Raw genomic sequence first — 17,912 nt, 5'->3', positions numbered from 1 at the left:
ATGTGTATGAAAATCATTTTGTTCAGGTAATTGCATAATAATTATGTTAGTATAAATGTTGACAATGTTATTGGTTATTTTATATTGAATTGTTTGTGGTTATGTAACAGGTTTTTTATAAGACCATTGTCCTTTATCACCATTGGCGTTGTGGAATACATATTATCATTATCAAGCAAAGTAGTGACCCATCCCATACATAGGTAGAATGCAACGTTACACAAATTTGTCAAGGCTGAAAATCGAATTTGTTGATTTAAGTGAAAAATGAACATAAGATATGTTATTTCCACTAACGTTTCTGTAAATAATTATTTTGTTGACATTTTGTTACATTATGCATGTTATTTCCACTAATTATGTTGCTTTGTTAAGATAACTTTAAAAAGTTAGGACATAAATAAGTACTTTGAAAATAACAAACATCAAGTTCTATTAGCTAAAAGACACCAATTTAAACATTACATTACATTAACTTAAATAATATGGGTCTCTTGTCCCTACCTACGGGCATATGCGGTAGGCCTTCGCCGCTCGGGGCATCATTATCATCATCAGTGGTCTCTCTCCTCCCAAGGGCTTCTCCTATTCCTCGGTCTAAATCTTGTTCGAGACCTCTAATTCTAACTATTATCTGCAAAAAAAAATTTAAAACTAACAAAATTAATATATTTTAAATTTTGGTTTCAACAATTTTTTAAAACTAACAATATAAAAATATTTTAAAATTTTGTTTCAACAATTTTTTAAAACTAACAATTTTAAAATATTTAAAATTTTGTTTTCAATCATTTTTTAAGACTAACAAATTTAATATCTTTTAAATATTGGTTTCAACAATTTTTTAAAACTAACAAATTTAATATATTTTAAATTTCGGTTTCAACAATTTTTTAAAACTAATAGTATTTTAATTATTTTAACTTTTGGTTTCAATATTTTCTAAAACTAAAAAATTTAATATCTTTCTAATATTGGTTTGAATAATTTTAAAAAAACAACAAATTTAAAATATTTTAAAATTTGGTTTCAATCATTTTTTAAAACGAATATTTTTAATATGTTATAAATTTTGCTTTCAACATTTTTTTAAAATTAAAAAATTTAAATCATTTTAAATTTTGGTTTCAATATGTTTTAAAACCAACAAATTTAATATCTTTTAAATATTGATTTCAGTATTTTTTAAAAGTTAAAAAAATTCAATATTACAATATTGCTATTTCCAAATTTGTTTATATTTATTATAATTTTTTTATCAATCTAATTACTAAACTAATTTTTTTGTGTTGTTTTTATATCACTAAATCAATACATATAAAATTGCTAAAACTAGTGCTAATATACACAAAAAATTACATTACAAAACAAATTCAAAAATAAATCAGAAATATAAATATAGAATTTTTTTAAAATGCCATATGGATTATTGATGTGTATGGTTCATATCCATATGAACCATACAGATCAGTAATCTAATGGGTCATACGAATTATGTATGTCCAACAGTTAAAAAAATGTCATTTTCATGCAGTCACCGAAAAAAATGCAAAAATAGCTACCGTCGTTGACAACCAACAACCAAAATGCAATGATTCAAACAAAACAATGCACAAACAAATAAAAAATGATAGAGAACAACTTACCTCGAAGGAGAATAGAAATGTGTCATGCCAATGAATGGAGAAGAAGGTGAGAAACCACAACGAAGAAGAAGAAAAAGCTTGTTGCGCAAATGGAGAAGATCACAAACCCCCTCGAAGCGAAAGACAATGAATAGCAGAGAATAGGGAGCGAAGAAGAAGCAAGGAAGAAAAAGCATCAACGAAGGAGAGGAGAAGCGTAAACGATAATGAACAATGACTCGTACGAACGAGTCACTTGCTTTTATTTATAGAGAAAAGGTGAAGGGCATTTGAGTTCTCTCATCTTGGTTGTTGGGTGTCCCTACAAAAATGTTGGGTGCCCAAAGCAACACCCACCAACAAATGAGAAGCAAAGATCGTGGCTTTATTGTTATATGGTCAAATGAGAAGGAACTTGTGTGATGTACATGAAACCACGTGTGTCGTGATTTCCAAAAAGATGAGAATTGTTTGAACGTGGCGAAATGACAACCAAGTTCAACCAAACAAATTTAATGTCAGACAACTTATGTATCGTGATCAACCACCAGTTTTGTGAAAATTACCAAATTACTCAAGTACTTCGTTCTGATCCAAATTTATCGTAAATTTTTAATAATAAATAATAATTTAATAAAAAAATTACACAAATAGTACAAATAATGTCATTCAATAGGCTAGCTAGCCCACAACTTATTTATGATTCCCAAGCATTCGACCTAAATTATGAATGCTCAAGCTTTAACCAAATCAACAAGCTCTTATTTCATTTGACTTATATGGGAGATGCAACTACACTGCAATAGGTCCTCGGCTCTTTGTATCCAGTAATCAACAATTCCATATCTCTAGCGCATCAGCCTATTCCTTCAACTGCATATTCAGAGTCTCTTCCCATTTCGGCGAGCTCAAGTTAGCTGCAATATACTTTGCTACCTAAATTATCTTGTACCTCTAGAAAGGTTTACTAGCATGGTCCATGTGATTAGGGAAACCAACGGCGTGTGTCATATGCAATAATTGCATAATCCATTGATTTAGAAAAAAAAAACAATATAAACAATTATACTTAACATAATATTTTGATGGGATATAGGATTATTGATGCTACGAATACCATTAACAACTTTTTTACAGATATAAATAAAGGTTGTAAAACACGAAGAAATGGGCAATTGATCATATTTTCAAAATGCTTAAATCATGACAAATCTATCATAAAAAGCAACCAGATAATGTGAAGATAAATGTATACGAAAATTTAGAAACAAACGGGAAATGGCCCTTGTGTTGTGATTAATCCAACCTATGACCATGCTATGGACATTGTCAGACCCTAATTTCATCTGGGTATAATGCTTTTATCATTGCTAGTGGTAAAAAGAAAAAATAAAATATGTATATTGTTATTTGTAACTTTTATACGAAGAGGTAGAGAAGTCAACAAAAGAAAAAAAAACATAGAGATAGAGATAGAAAAAAAGGAACGCAATAAATTAAGAACGGAGTAAGTTATAGAGAAGGAAAAAGGGAACCAATAAATTGCAGCATTTGACACCAGTTACAACGCAAGGCCAAGGGGTCACTCAGGTTTTGATGGTTGTTTGGTAGATCCAGAAACAAAGCCACAAGGAAGGACAAAATGTTATTTTCATGAAGATTTCTGACCCTAAATTCGCCTAGGCTAGTATCCAGCTCACCTAGGCTAAGATGTAACTTCAACCCTAAACAAATAACTCGCTTGGGCAAGTAGATATCGTCACCATTAAGCAAGCAACTCGCCTGGGCGAATTTCCCTCCACTCAATGGTTGTTTTCTATAAATAGCCATGCATGTTTGAAGAAGAAAAAAAAGGTCCAGCAGCCTAAAAACCATAGAGAAAATACAGAAGAAGAAGAAGAGGATAAGTGGAACCGAGGCGCTGCAGAGTTGTGACCGTAGATCACTTTGTTCGTCGTTTCTGTTGTTAGTCTTGTGTCATATGCAATGATCGGTTAGTTTTTCTTAAGGATTAGATGTAATCTTTGTACCCTTGTGTGTCCCTTTTAATATTATATATGTATTAATCTTTTCTACTCATTATTGATAATTTCATTCTACTCCTAATGTTTGATTCTATTTGATCACTAGTGTCATGAAATAGAATTTGTAGAGAGACTGAAAAGTAATCTTAGAATTTGAACCGAATGATTTTACTCTTTGCATTACATTTCTAGGAATAGAGCATAACATCTTAATCGCAAAAAATACGAGAATATAATTATAATGTTGGGGTATTTACTTCATATGCAAGGGATCGATATTTAGTAAATACTCTTAAGTTCCAAGTGCAAGGAATTGACTTGGGATAACTTTGTGTGCATTAGTAATGTTAAAAAATGATTTATATATGTTAATCTTATCAAGATACTAAAGGTATGAACAATGAAATCTAATCTTATGTTTTGTTGAATTAATTTAAGTCGTTTTCGTAATTTATGTATTTTCTTATGCACTAAATTATGTTATTTTTGTATTTTTGTTATTTCCATATTTTCGTTATTCCCGTGATTTTGTTATTTTTACTATTCTTTTACTTTAAGTTATCTTTAGATAATCAAACCAAAACCAATGACATTCGATTAAATTTGTACATAACTATTGAACTGATAATCTTTATCCGAATAAATTAAGCAAACTCAAGTCCCTGTGGAGATGAAATCTTTTATAAACGTGAAACCTACAACGACAATTGATATGCTTGCCAAAAGTCTAACAAGTTTCTAGTGTCGTTGCCGAATATTGTCACGCTAAGTCTTGGACTAGCCTAGTAATTCTCCCATAGCATCTTGTTTTCATAGCACACGATGTTGGGTCTCGAACTCGCCTCACGCACTCAAAGATATTCATCATATTCACAATAGGTGGATACGAAGGATATTCGACCAATAAACAAAACCAAATAACCTAATGAATTACGTAAGTCTGATTTCCTCATTGCAACTGGGGATACGTAGGAACAAGGATAATACCCTTGTCGATTAAAAAAAAACAACAAAAACACAAAGAAAAATTCACCGCTCTTGGGAAAATAAAAAATTTTAAAGTCACGTTATTTTTATTGCACACTCGATTAAAGACTTTAAAGGTTGTTGTTCTTTGTGACGAGTGTGTGGGTGATAGCACCTACCCTATGTGTAAACAATTCCCGAATCTTTTCTTTTCAAAGATCGCATACCTTTTTTTATTATTTTTCTAACGTTTCCCTTAAATAAACATTGATGGCAACTCCCTCTCATTTTCTTCTTAGAAAACCAATCTCTTTTATTTTCTTTCGTCGTCCCATCACAGGTTAGGTTGCAACAGATATTATCTATTCAAAGAAACCTTTTAGTGATGTCCTCGTCTAAGGACAGACAGAAGTCCTCCATATTTATCCTTGTGTCGCTCCTCTCCATCTCCAACCTGTTCCACATACAAAGTGTTATCCATGTCATGATCAAAATATTATGCTCTCTTGTATCTAGCACATAACAAATTCGAGGTATTAACCACCGACAATACCAATCAAATTCAATATGCTCTCTTCTAAGATAATAACCCTAGCAAAAAAAATAATGAGACACTAATTTTTAATATTTTTGATTCTATTTCAACCTAAATTCTCTAAAAAAAAATATTTTTTGGAATAATATTTTGTAAGTGTCTATCTATATTATATGGAAGTATTAGCTCAAGTGTCCAAATCAAACAACAAAGATTTGTCGGATTGTTCCGTTAAGTGAATTCAACTACATGAATCACAACTCCATTCAACTCAGTTAAAGACCAAATTTTTAGAGATATTATTTATCATAAAATCTCTTTTAACAATTTCCTGCAATATCCTTCTTAGTTTCCTTCTCGTCACTCTGATGCTTTGGGTAACCTTTGTCATGTTCAAATCTCTGGTGTCCAAACTCAAAACCAAATAAATAAATAATAATTAGACATTTAATAGAGTGTACAACATGTGCAGGGTTAGAGTCGTATCGTGGTCAAAAACTGTGACACTGCAACAGTTCAAACATGAAAGGTGTTGTTGCTTTATAAGCAACATTCTCGTCTTTATGCTAGCATAATTCCCCACCGCAAACAAGGATCCTTCATTTTACTCTTCTTGAGAAGCTCCCCACAAAACTTTTCCCTTCCACCACACCTTTGCCTCCAGCCTCTTCCTCGATTTCATCAAGCCTCCACCTTTGGCACTTGCACAACGCCAGTGTTTCTAGCATATCCAGGAGAAGAACAAGAATCAGCCCACCCTCTCTTGGGTCTCTCCTTCATCTCCCTCCTGACCCAATCCAACGCATAGTCTTTTGTCCTCCTCAATTCCAACCCTCATCCACTCCTGTTTGTTTCTACGACCATGCCAGCCTTCTCCTAGTGATTATTCCCATTATCAATGCTAAACTTATCAAAACACCAATCAAACAGTGAAGAGGGAAACAATTTTGACCTAAAACATGGAGCAACATTGCTTCCATGCTTCATGCATTTCTATTAGTTTAATTGTAGTTAACATAGGAACCACCAAAATGACAATTATGTTTAAGATTGAAGGACAACCTTATGGCCAATTTCTTTCTTTAGGGGCCAAAATAAAAATGATTGAACCCCAACCTTCCACTGATTCAAAATGACTATGTTCCCTATCATGTTAAATACAATGTCGCCTTAGTACTCACTGTAACATCACATTTTTTTAAATAAATTAAAAAGAATTTTATTTAAAAATAAACAATTTTAAGAAAATCATGAAATTTTTGTAATTAAATAAATAAGGAGAAATAATTTTATAAATTAAAATAATGATTTTATGGTAAATAAAAAAAATATTCCTAGAAAATAAAAAAAAATATTTTTATTTATTCATTTGATAGAGTAAAATTGATTTCCTTTTTTTATAAAATAAAGAAAAATAAAGTAAATAATAGGTTCAGAATACCCTAACTATAAAGAGAAACATATTAGGTTAGTTTTTACATTTATGATACGTCTCTACGCTCTTTCTTCCTCTCAAATTTGTTTTCTCTCCTCTCTCTTAAAACCCTCTCTTTTTTCTGCATACACTCAGACTCGCTCCAGTAAACCTACGATCCCGAATCCTCTAACTGTTAGATTGTCGTGAAATTTGAACACCAAGTTCGGATCTCATCCTCGCACATCCCCACCGTTGAGATTTGCGAAATAATGTTTATGTAAGAGAAATGTTTCTCGCACGTAACTCTTTTTCCCAGATACACCTAAACCTATCCCAGTAAAATTACGATTTCGGACTTTTTAGCCGTTAGATCATCGTGAAATTTGAACACCTGGTTTGAAACTCATTTTTTCTCATCACCACCGTTGGGATTTGCAAAATTATATTTGTGGTAGAAGAAATGTCCCTTACACGAAGACAGTGAAATGGAGGCTCCAATCCTTTCTCATTCTCACTATTGCTTGGAAACTCTAGCAGAGCAACCCGAAGAAAAACTTGAGAAATCTTAGGGAACTTCTAGAGCCCACTTAGAGGTAAGGGATGAGTTTATCGCAATTTGGGTTAGAATGAACATGTGTAGAGATCCTTAAAGGATCAAATTTGGATTTATTTTGGGATGTTTATTGTATTGTGATTCTTCCTTTATGATTATAATTACGAGATTGTTTTGTTTGACGGGTCAACTGATTCCCTTTTGCGAATTGGTTGATAAAGTTGAATGCTCTGTGTTTTCATGTTTTTGACCTATGATTTTGATTCCTTTGATTTTGATATGATTATGTGAAATTGTTTGAGAGATTTAATCATATGAACATAACATATTAATATTATTATTATGTGACATGTACATAATGCATGAGGCGTGATAACGTGTTGTCTTGGGATTATGAATGTGTGATGAACTATGTGTAAGTGACAAGTTGAACATGTGCTAAATTGTGATACTACACATGTGTATTGAGATGTTGTGTACATTGAATTGTGAGCTATGAACTATAGAATCACACGACAGTAAGACCCTTTAAGGGCGACGAGTTAAAATTATTTCGAGAACAGTTGAGGAATTATTCATGATAGAGTTTGTGCACCAAAAGGTTTTCTGAGTTGAATCTAAATCAGGAGGGAGAAACCTTGACAGACTCTTCAGAGTGTAAGCCTTAGGGGTAAATACACTTGGTTTGAATGTTCCTTATAGCCTATGTTGATCCTATATGGTTAGAGCGTTCTTGCAAAACAGAGTGACCCTGACTGGTCTCCCTATGATTTTACTTAATGAAAGTGACTTGACTTACCAGTGTGTGGTCTGTCTTGTTATGTACTCCTAGGCGCTTGACGAGATTTTTCACTGACATAATATCACATTGCATATAAGATTGAGTCTTAGTATATTTGTTGCATAACATTTGTGTATTGATCGATATTAATTGATTGAGTGATATTATGTTTTGATCTTTGAGTACGTGAATGATGTGAAAATATGTGAGATGTGAGTGTTGAGATGTGATGTCACGTGATAAGTGGTGAAATAATGTGAGTTGTGTTTAAGTAAGTTGTAACTCATTTATATGAAATGCATATTCATGTTGTTTCATTTCTCTTTATTAGTTAGGAATGTGATAATTCATTCTTTGTGTGTTGTTTGTGTTTGGATCCTGTGATGATATCAAACTTTGTGTTCGTAAGAGCAGATGATTAGGTGCTATAGAGAACCTCATGCTAGAGAACGTTATAACACAATGCTCTAATAGGATATAACATTGAAACATTAGTTTTTGTATTACTTGCATAATGTTCTAAATATGCTACTTTATAACTTGTTTCCTTTTGTAAAAAAATTGGATGACTTGTTTTGGACCAAAAGTATTTTCATATCCTTATTTGATAACTTTTTAATTTAGTGATTAACACAAATGTGAATATTTTGCTTATATGAGTTCCTTTATGTTTATTGAATAAAATCATTTTAATTAATTTTAAATTTTCATGTATGATATTATATAAATATGTATGTCGGGTAAAGAGTAAAAAAAAAGAAAATAACACACATACATTAACATAAAAGTAATCTTCCGTACCCCAAAAAACATAAATGTAACCTTGTTATACCTCCTTTGCTAACTGCTGCAGGATCTCGATAATTTCGGAGAAATCGGGCCTCAATGTTGGATCTTGCTGCCAAGACCTCTCAAGAAGCTCAACATACTTCGGATGAGTGTTCTTGGGGATGGTGGGTCGTAAACCCTGAAATCCATTTAAAGTTTTGATAAGAAAAAATTAGTATCTGTAGATACACATTTCCATTTAATCACATAAACCGTTTTCCTCAAAATTTGTAGCTTACTCTACTGTGATGTTTAAGAAAAAAAAAATACCTTTTGAACCACTCCTATAGCTGCCTGTAGGGGGGTTAAATATTCGTATGGAAGCTGGCAAAAAAAACACACTAATTTACATGAGAGGAAAACTAATACTGTAAGACTCATAAGGTGTTACAAATAAGAAATACCTTTCCGGTGAGCAACTCCCATAAAACAATTCCAAAACTAAATACATCAGCCTTGTGATCATACGGCTTGTGTTCTATAACCTTCAATACAAAGAAATCATGGATGACAATGAGTTATATCTCCCATCTATCTTAGCCACCAGAAAATATTTATACAAGAAAAGGAACACTATTAAACAGCATAATTTAGTGGGCTAGTACTAACAATCAGGGGTTGAGATTCATCAAACCTTCAAATCTTCCAGCAAGAAAAACAGCAATGAACATTTTATTTACTACACTACATTTCCCCAGATACTAAAAGAGTTAATACTATATCATTTTGCCCCATGTTTAAACTGAACATTTTCTACCGAACTCAACCTTAATTGTTATTCTGAAATATAATGCAGCAGTAATTCTTTTTCTCATACTAAATGCATTGGTACAACCTAATCTCATAAAATTTGGTGCATAAAGTGAAAGGGGAAAGACAATATAGAAAGTCGAAGCCAAACCCTTCATATCAGTTTAGGATATGATGAATGCAATATACTAAGCTACAGTGGAGATATAAGGTCGGTTGGCTGATTAAGGAAAAAGGGAAGGGGGAAAGGTCACGGGTTTGATCTCCTCTCCTAACAAAAAAACTAACAATTAATAACTAACATTTGTCGATCCAGAAAAAAAAAATACACACACACTTAGCTACAGTAAATATGACCACATATGACTGGACACTTAGCTAGAGGAATGTCATCAATTTCATTTGTTATAAATTTCCAGAACGACAGGTTCACAAAATTCATCAAACATTAAAATAAGATAAACACTAGACATCTATTTAGGTTGAAAAAACCAATTAAAAAAGTGCAAACTCCTATGGGAATAAAAAACTAGCGTACTCCATTGTCCAGAGGCTCTTCGCTATGCGAAGGTATGGGGGAGGGATATTGTACGCAGCCTTACCCTTGCATATGAGAATATAACAAGAAAACAGACAACAGATGTTGAAAAGCTAAACAATATCATCGAAACTATTTGAACAACTTGATGGCGGTAACATGAGAAGATCAAATACCTCAGGAGCCATCCATCGATATGTTCCAGTTTCTGCAGTCATGACACCAGATTGAGCTTTAACTCTAGCAACCCCAAAATCAGCGACCTTTACAGTCTGCAATGGAACAAATACACTACTTTCAGTTCTGTATGCATGTTGATAGTATTCACTGCATTTAGCCACACATGTGCTATATTATGTTAGTGATTGGGGGGGGGGACCAGAAAAAGAATTGCATCAGATTAAGTACTTTTAAAAAACAACAGATAAAGGAAACATCGTACACAATTTTCATCCATCAAAAGGTTGGCAGCCTTCAAGTCTCTATGGATTATATTATGTTGGTGCAAGTAGTTCATTCCTTTAGAAACATCAATTGCTACTTTGAGAAGGGTAGGAAATTTAAAAAAGCCCTTCTGCTTATGTAGGTAGTCGTACACACTTCCACCAGACATAAATTCTGAAAATTGAAAAGGAAACAACCATTACAACGAGATTGATAACTGTTACGTTTTTAAGATCACATCTGTTCCATTATTCTATAACATAAAGTAATTCATTGGATGTCACCTGTTACTATGCATAAGCCTGGGGGCTTGGTACATGCTCCTATGAATTGTACAACATTCTTGTGTCGAACCTTTCTGCAAGTTCCACTAGTGAGTTTAATATGGCATACACATAATTTTATTTTTTTAAAATGAGAATATTAAACTTTAACCAATTTGCTTTTTCCATATTTTCCTGTCTCAAAATTTAAAGCATCGCAAAAATTTAGGTGCTGGTTCTCACATAAAAATCAAAATTGAAGGCAGAAATTTCCTAAAGGAAGTTGATGCTAAATTTGAAAGGAATTGGGCTTTCTAAGTTGATAAATTGGTCACAACGGCTATGAAACTCAGCTTCACATCTAAAGATGGGGGATGTTGAATTACAATCCACAACGGGGAAAAACCAACATACTCTAAAGAAGCACAAAACATTGCTTCAGTTATCATTATTTGAAGGACAATAGAAATATGGCAAGAGCAATTATTTAATTTATACTCAGTAATCAACAGTCCACTATAGCGGAGTAGCAGAGTGGCCCTAAACCGCTATGGGATTCAAATAGCAGAGGAGATATTAATAGCAACCATTGGGGCCCCATTCCCTAATAACTGATTTTATGCACTTTAGCAGTGCTACCATGATATAGCCTTCAAAAACACATTTTTACCCTTGGAACACTGTTGTTTTGTTTGGGTTTTTTGGGGGGTAATATATTCCACAAAAAATTACCTATGCTTTAAGATCACATCATGAATTTCTTTAATTTTGGGTATTGTTTTGTTTTGAGTATTTATGTGTAGTATACAATTTACTATTTTTGTATTATAACATTTTAAATAGAGGTCACCCCACTTCCCACTTTAGCATTTTCAGAGTGAACCGGTACATGTTTCTATCCGAGATTAATAACTATGCACTCACTACAAAAACTGTATGTTTTAGTTGCTCATTCACCCTGGTCCTACTAAAAAGAAGTTATACCATTTAATGTGAAGACTTTTGACATGGTCAACAGTTAAATAGTTTTCAAAATCAAGTTTGACATTCACCATCTCACAGGTAGAAAAACTTCTGATGGTTACAGCGTGCAAATTTAATACAACAAACCTCATGATATAGACTTCCTGTGCGAACTCTCTCTGCAATTCTGAGTTTACATGGTCAGCCTTGAGAACTTTGATGGCCACTTCCTGGCTACAATATACACCTTTAAATCTGATTTAATTAAAAATAGCCAGTTAATTGAAAATTGAAATGATATCTGGACCCAGTGAGAACATCTAGTAGCAAGTATAAAAAGGAATGCATATTTTTTTTATAGCTAAGTACTCAGTACTCACAGTTCACCATATGACCCAGATGCAATTTGAGTTCCATATTTCAAATGTTTAGGATCTATTTCCCAAACATCTGTCCCATCAGTTGGTATTGTCAAATAATCCAGTTCGCTTTTCATCTTTGCTTGATCGGGCTTGTCAACAGAAGATACGGATTGTGGACTAGACTTCACCTGCCTCTGAAAGCAGTAATCAAATAAGAGTTCACTTACTGAACATTAGTCAAATTGACTCTAACTGACATCTAGATTCCAGAAATACAATATGGGGCCGCCCAAGTTACCTCAATCTTCTTCAAGACTCCTCTTTCCAAAGCAGCTTTAAGCTTTTCGGTTTCCTGTTTAAATACCAAATAGTCAAGCAGCACTGAATGAGCCGAACCTATAATAATATTAAACGGAAGTAATGGAAAAAAGTAATATAAAGTATTCCAGAATATGAGATAAGTACATTTTTTTTGGTGAATAAAGAAGTACAAAATAAAGCCTTCTAAAATATGAAAGCATCAGTTTTGGTCATGGTGGTTGATAATTTGGTGCTTGCGAACTCAAATACAGTTGCTATAACATGGTTTATATGAATGCGGATCCTTCAAACATGTTTTTCAAAATAAAGTGTTAAATGACATAAAATTTGGAAAGAAACTTCTCATACGGTTACTCATTATGAATTCATCCCAAAAAATTGATATCGAATGATTATCGGCATACCTCATGGGGCCATCCTTCAACAACAAACACATCTAATGAGAAACCATCAGTTGTAGAAAAGGCATGTGCTTCTTGGATGTTCAGTCCAATCTCAGAAAGCAAAGCAGTTAACTGCAGAAGGAATCAGACCTTTCAGATGTTTCATTTATCACATGGGGTTCAAAGTAAGTCCAAATTAAGTTTATCTTAAGGGGTGTGATTGATTGTGTAGGCTATTCTTAAATGCTTGTTCAATCCAAGTCAAAGGCTATCAAACCAAGTGTAATGCATTCCTAATTTCTGCTACCTGTTTAAGAATAAGGTAGGACTAATATAGGATCACCAACAAATAAGAGATCCATTGTGGGTATTGTGTTTTATTGGCAGAAATATGATATCATGGAGAAGCAAGAAACAAAAGTTGCTAAATCCAATGTCAAAGCTAATTATTGTGCTAGGGCAATTTCTCTAACAGTTAAAATTTAGAGACATCCAAGATATGAAACTTATCTATGATATCCAAGATGTGAAACATATCTGTGACGGACAATCAAGTTTCCCTTCACATTGCACCAAAGTCGGTCTTCCATGAAGAGACCAAACACATTGAGATGTTGTCACTTTGTTAGAGAGAATGTGCTTTTAGGGGAAATTACAACTGACTTTGTCAACTCTAGTGACCAATTAGTTGACATGTTCATTAAATCCCTCAAAGGCTCTTGTGTTGACTGCATATATAACAAGCTTGGCTTATACAACAGCTTCAGCTTGAGGGGAGTTAGATAAGCACATTTAATATATGTTAAATATTATAATATCTATTACTAAAAATCAGGGATTTAATTATTCTTATGTATTTATTATTGATTTGTTATACCCTAATGTGATTCTATTGTACCATAATACAACACATAGCATTCAAATATATTCTCTCTATATATATTTTGATTAGAAGGATATGAAATACCTGACTGAGAAGCTTGGGCTTGTCATCTGTTGAGATGGTGATTTCATGCATATGCCTACATCATTTTTAGTACATAGATGCTTAACATTTCAAAATAAACATCAAAATTAAATTAAAACATTTGACTCGAAACTTTATAAACCATATTAGTGTTATAAAGGTTTCACACATCATACAAGTTTAGATAGGCATACTTGATAAGTTCTTAAATTTGTATTTTACATGATTCACCAAAGGAAATAAGCAAAGATCAGACAGGGATACAAATAATAATATCAGCGCCTCAACCCCAAGAAAGTCAAAAAGTAATAACATGATTAAAAAACAAAAATATGGAAGCTTATCAAAGACCAGTTGGGTTACATCTTCAGATCCACCCCCATATAAAAAGCAAAGCATAAGTAATTTTGATTCTAGGTCATCATTCAAAGACATTTTCCAAGCCTAGTTCTAAAAATAGCTTGCAACAGAAGTTTCACCGTGAATATTGAACATTGGCATGTGCAGATTGTTCCTCTTCTATGTCTTCAGAATTATTTGCTTCAAGAGCCAGTGCTTCAAGATTAGGAGAAGAACCAAATGCAGGAGGTGGATGTATACTAAAACGTTAAAAAGATGATGAAAAATTAAATTGAAGAATACCAACGTCAGCCCTGATTAACTAGAATAATTAGCAGTGCTTTATACGGAACCATTTCTTGAGCTTTGTGATAATGGCATCCAATAAGTTACTTGAAGTTTATGAAATCAATATAACAAGTGAGAAAATAGTACCTCTGTCTGCTTGAGTACTTTGAAGAACTTTGTCCAGATTCTATCCCAGGATCATCTGATTCAAAAGTGTCAGCTGAGTTTCCATTGGATGTGGGATGAACCTGCATGAAGATTCCAATACCGAAATGATATGATCCACATGGAATGAGGTAAAGGATATGAATCACAACACTCAAAATATGAAAATTAAAAATACGAAGAACTTGAATACAGTAGGAAAAAACATAATCATAGGTATGAAAAATATATTTTGATAACAAGGGACAATTCAACCAGACAAATGCAGGTTAATGTGTTTACAAAAAATATTCACCTGACATTCTAATGATACATTAACCGAATATACTTTTACAAATTTGCTCTTGCTAGTATAGTATACAGAGAGTGGCTCAAATGAACCATCCACGATGTTATATATGAAGACAAAACTGTTGAAACTCAAAGTATTTTATTTCTTCAATCAATGATTAATAGGAAAAATCAAGCAATGCTGAGTTCAGAGTACTTGACCATCATAGATCATACATAAGTAACTGTAAATTATGTCATAGTCCATATGCTTAAATTGGAAGCAGTTGCAATTTCAGGTACAAACAAGCATTTCACAATTGAATTCCCTAACATATTAAACCATCATATCTTTTATTTTTTTCTTCAATTTTCACCTTCTCACCAGTATGCATAATCAAGTTATAAAGACCACATATGAAGGAGAAATACAATTGGATGTAATTAAACCAATTTTCCTTTCCTAACCTTACATACATTTAAATCATTCCAGGAAAATTCAATGGGGTTTCCCAGAGAATTATGGGGAGCAAATCATACTCCTATAACATCATAACAAGTTTGTCTAATTGTGTTAAGTATAGCTTTGGTGACGGCATATATTTGTTTTACGGTTGCATGTGACCAAAATGGCTCCCTCCAGAGTCCAGACAGATAGAAGACTATTTTAATGGATCAGAAAGATTTCACAAAAAAATAAATAAATAAATAAATAATTGTTCACATGCAGGGTGTCCAACAACACCTATGAACTTCAATAGCTTGATTTTAATAATGTATTCTATTTGTTAAAGCGTATTCATATAAACATGCAATTCCCGCCTAATTGCAACATGTACATTTTATATAGTTATCCTCCGCCAGGAACAAAATGACCCACTTGCAAATGACAAATTGAGAAGTCAAAAAAGCACAGCAAAACAACAATGCTGCAAGGAGATGAGTTAACAGCATGAAGAATAATACACCAGTGGGCGCCCATAACAAACAAGGGTTAGGTCACCTGAACTAATCGAACTTCAATTGAAGGCCTATTAGCAGGATCATGCGCCAAATGCAGCAATCTCTTGTGCATAAGAACATCTGCGGCTCTTTCCACATTCACATCCAGCGCATACCTGCATTACAGAACACCCTCAAATTTCTCTCCAAAAATCCAAAAATCACAAACCTAATCGACCAAACAAAAAAATCTCAATCACAACAAACGTTCATTAAAATCAAAGATCTTCCGTACTTCCGTACACACGGATTCAAGACAAGTACGAATGGTTAATTCTACTGCGTATGTTCACGCTTCAAACGAAATCCAATCAATCTACTGCCAAAACCTCACATTAACAAACTCGACCAAAAGAAAGAAAAAAGGATTCCGATAAATTAAAAAAAAACGATGAAGTAAATGAGATTTATATTTCAAAAAAGAAAGACGTATATATATAAAAATGCTATAGAGGATTAATCAACGTAGTGTAATGCGAGGAAAATGACCACGTAGGGAGTCGATTAAAGTGAGCCCAAAGCTGATCGTGGAAGCCAGGTTGCATGGCTTCTTCGTTGCCGGAATCTTTCAAGCGGCGAAGAATCTCATTGTATACTTCCAGCTTCTGCCGCTGTAGCCGGCTCTGCGCCGGCGAGGACGAGGACGACGTCGTATGGTGCTGCACTCCGCTGCCGCTGCCGCAGCTGCTGTTGTTTCCCTCCGTCAGCATCGAACGACGATAAAGTGCGATGCGTTTCGCTCTTTGCTTTCACATGAAACAACAACGCGTAGTGTTTAGTGGTGCTTTTATTGTGAGGGACGGAGAGAGTATGTGGAGCTGGGTTTGTTGTAATCTACGCACACAACACAAATATGGAATATATGGATTATGGATTATGGAAATTGGAACCAATACGCAGAATTTGAAAATTATTCAAAGTAAAATAAAAAGTGTTTTTTATTTATGGTATTGATAAAATAATAATAATTATTGAGGTCTCTTCCTTTTTTTCTTCAAATATCTTTATCTCTTCTCTCTCTATCCTGATAATTTTGTTTTTTTTATGGGAAACATGTTACATGTGTATGTTGTTAGTATGTACAATGAATGCTAGTCTCTTTTTCTTTTATGCCCCTAACATCTTCTTTGTTATTATGTGATGTGTAACATGCATGTGTTTTGGAGTTGTGTGATGGCGGAATGATGAAGATATAACTTGCAGCTCAGGGAATCATAGCCTTTTATTTAGCGCACGAATGACGAATCAGATACACGTATTACGGGGTCAAATGTGATTTCTTAACTATATACCGGATATTGTTAACCCTTGAATGATAATATATATATATATTTACTGTGAAAATTATAGAAAAATATTTAAAAAATCATAAATAGTATAATTTTATGCATGTTAATAAAAAATAATTTCTTATTCGATGTTTTAATAATACTAATCAACATTTGTGAAATATATAATCAGAAGGAGGACCCAAGATCTGACATAATTATTTGAGTTTTTTTTCTTTTTATTGTTATAAATTATTGGATTTGATTAGGTTAAAGTTAGTAACTTTGGAAAAATAAAATTTGAACTATAATTATTAATTAAAAATTATTGAGCAATTTTTTTTATATTTAATAATAATCAAATTTATGATATCATTAATTAAAATTAGCTAACTTAGTATTATTAGTTTTAATGCATTAATTATTTATTTCTTACAAAATTACTATTTAGTTGTATTTTAAATAACTACGTTAAATTAAAGAAATTTAAATTATATAACTTGTTGTAAATATTATATCTATACCAATATATAAAAAGAATACAATTTTGTGTAACTATTTTTGGTTTTCATATTTTTAGATCATTTTATCTTTATTTTTAATAATATTAAAGTAGTAACAGTCATCAATCATCTTTAATTATGTAAATTAAAACTAACCAATTAACTAAAATCAGGTAACTATTCACTAATCACTCTTCATTTTCATTGGACAATTTTATTTTTAAATTATTTCTTAAATTTAAAATTTATCTTTTAACTTGGATTAACTTCTCACTACTTTTATATTATTGATTTTTTTATTCTATCATTTATTTTATCAACTATATTTAATTTCGCACAATGCACAACTTAGAAATT

The 17,912-nt window shown here is 32.6% G+C and overlaps 1 protein-coding gene across 8 annotated transcripts; it reads right to left on the bottom strand.

Annotated features, from left to right (window-relative positions):
* Positions 1–354: 354 nt before the first annotated feature.
* LOC114401563 (serine/threonine-protein kinase STY46-like) lies at positions 355–16,640 on the bottom strand. Of its 8 annotated transcripts, none has more exons than XM_028364094.1 (16): positions 16,274–16,639; positions 15,786–15,900; positions 14,495–14,595; positions 14,200–14,319; positions 13,721–13,775; positions 12,775–12,885; positions 12,348–12,401; positions 12,068–12,243; positions 11,835–11,942; positions 10,746–10,819; positions 10,460–10,635; positions 10,194–10,289; positions 9,134–9,214; positions 9,000–9,053; positions 8,734–8,868; positions 357–634 (listed from the first exon to the last, which is right to left on the bottom strand). In XM_028364094.1, the coding sequence occupies exons 1-16, from the start codon at positions 16,492–16,494 to the stop codon at positions 467–469; spliced, it is 1,845 nt and encodes a 614-aa protein (XP_028219895.1). In that variant the 5' UTR covers positions 16,495–16,639; the 3' UTR covers positions 357–466. The 8 variants fall into 8 exon arrangements, with proteins under 8 accessions (XP_028219897.1, XP_028219895.1, XP_028219899.1 ...); XM_028364098.1 differs by lacking the exon at positions 357–634 and adding an exon at positions 2,344–2,542 and having other exon boundaries at positions 16,274–16,637; XM_028364099.1 differs by lacking the exon at positions 357–634 and adding an exon at positions 4,697–5,069 and having other exon boundaries at positions 8,703–8,868; positions 16,274–16,637.
* Positions 16,641–17,912: the final 1,272 nt, after the last annotated feature.

The sequence above is a fragment of the Glycine soja genome, chromosome 20 (assembly GCF_004193775.1).
Source record: "Glycine soja cultivar W05 chromosome 20, ASM419377v2, whole genome shotgun sequence".
NCBI classification, from domain to species: domain Eukaryota; kingdom Viridiplantae; phylum Streptophyta; class Magnoliopsida; order Fabales; family Fabaceae; genus Glycine; species Glycine soja.
Note: the sequence above shows the minus strand (reverse complement) of the source record. Positions and strands in the feature narration are given on the sequence as shown.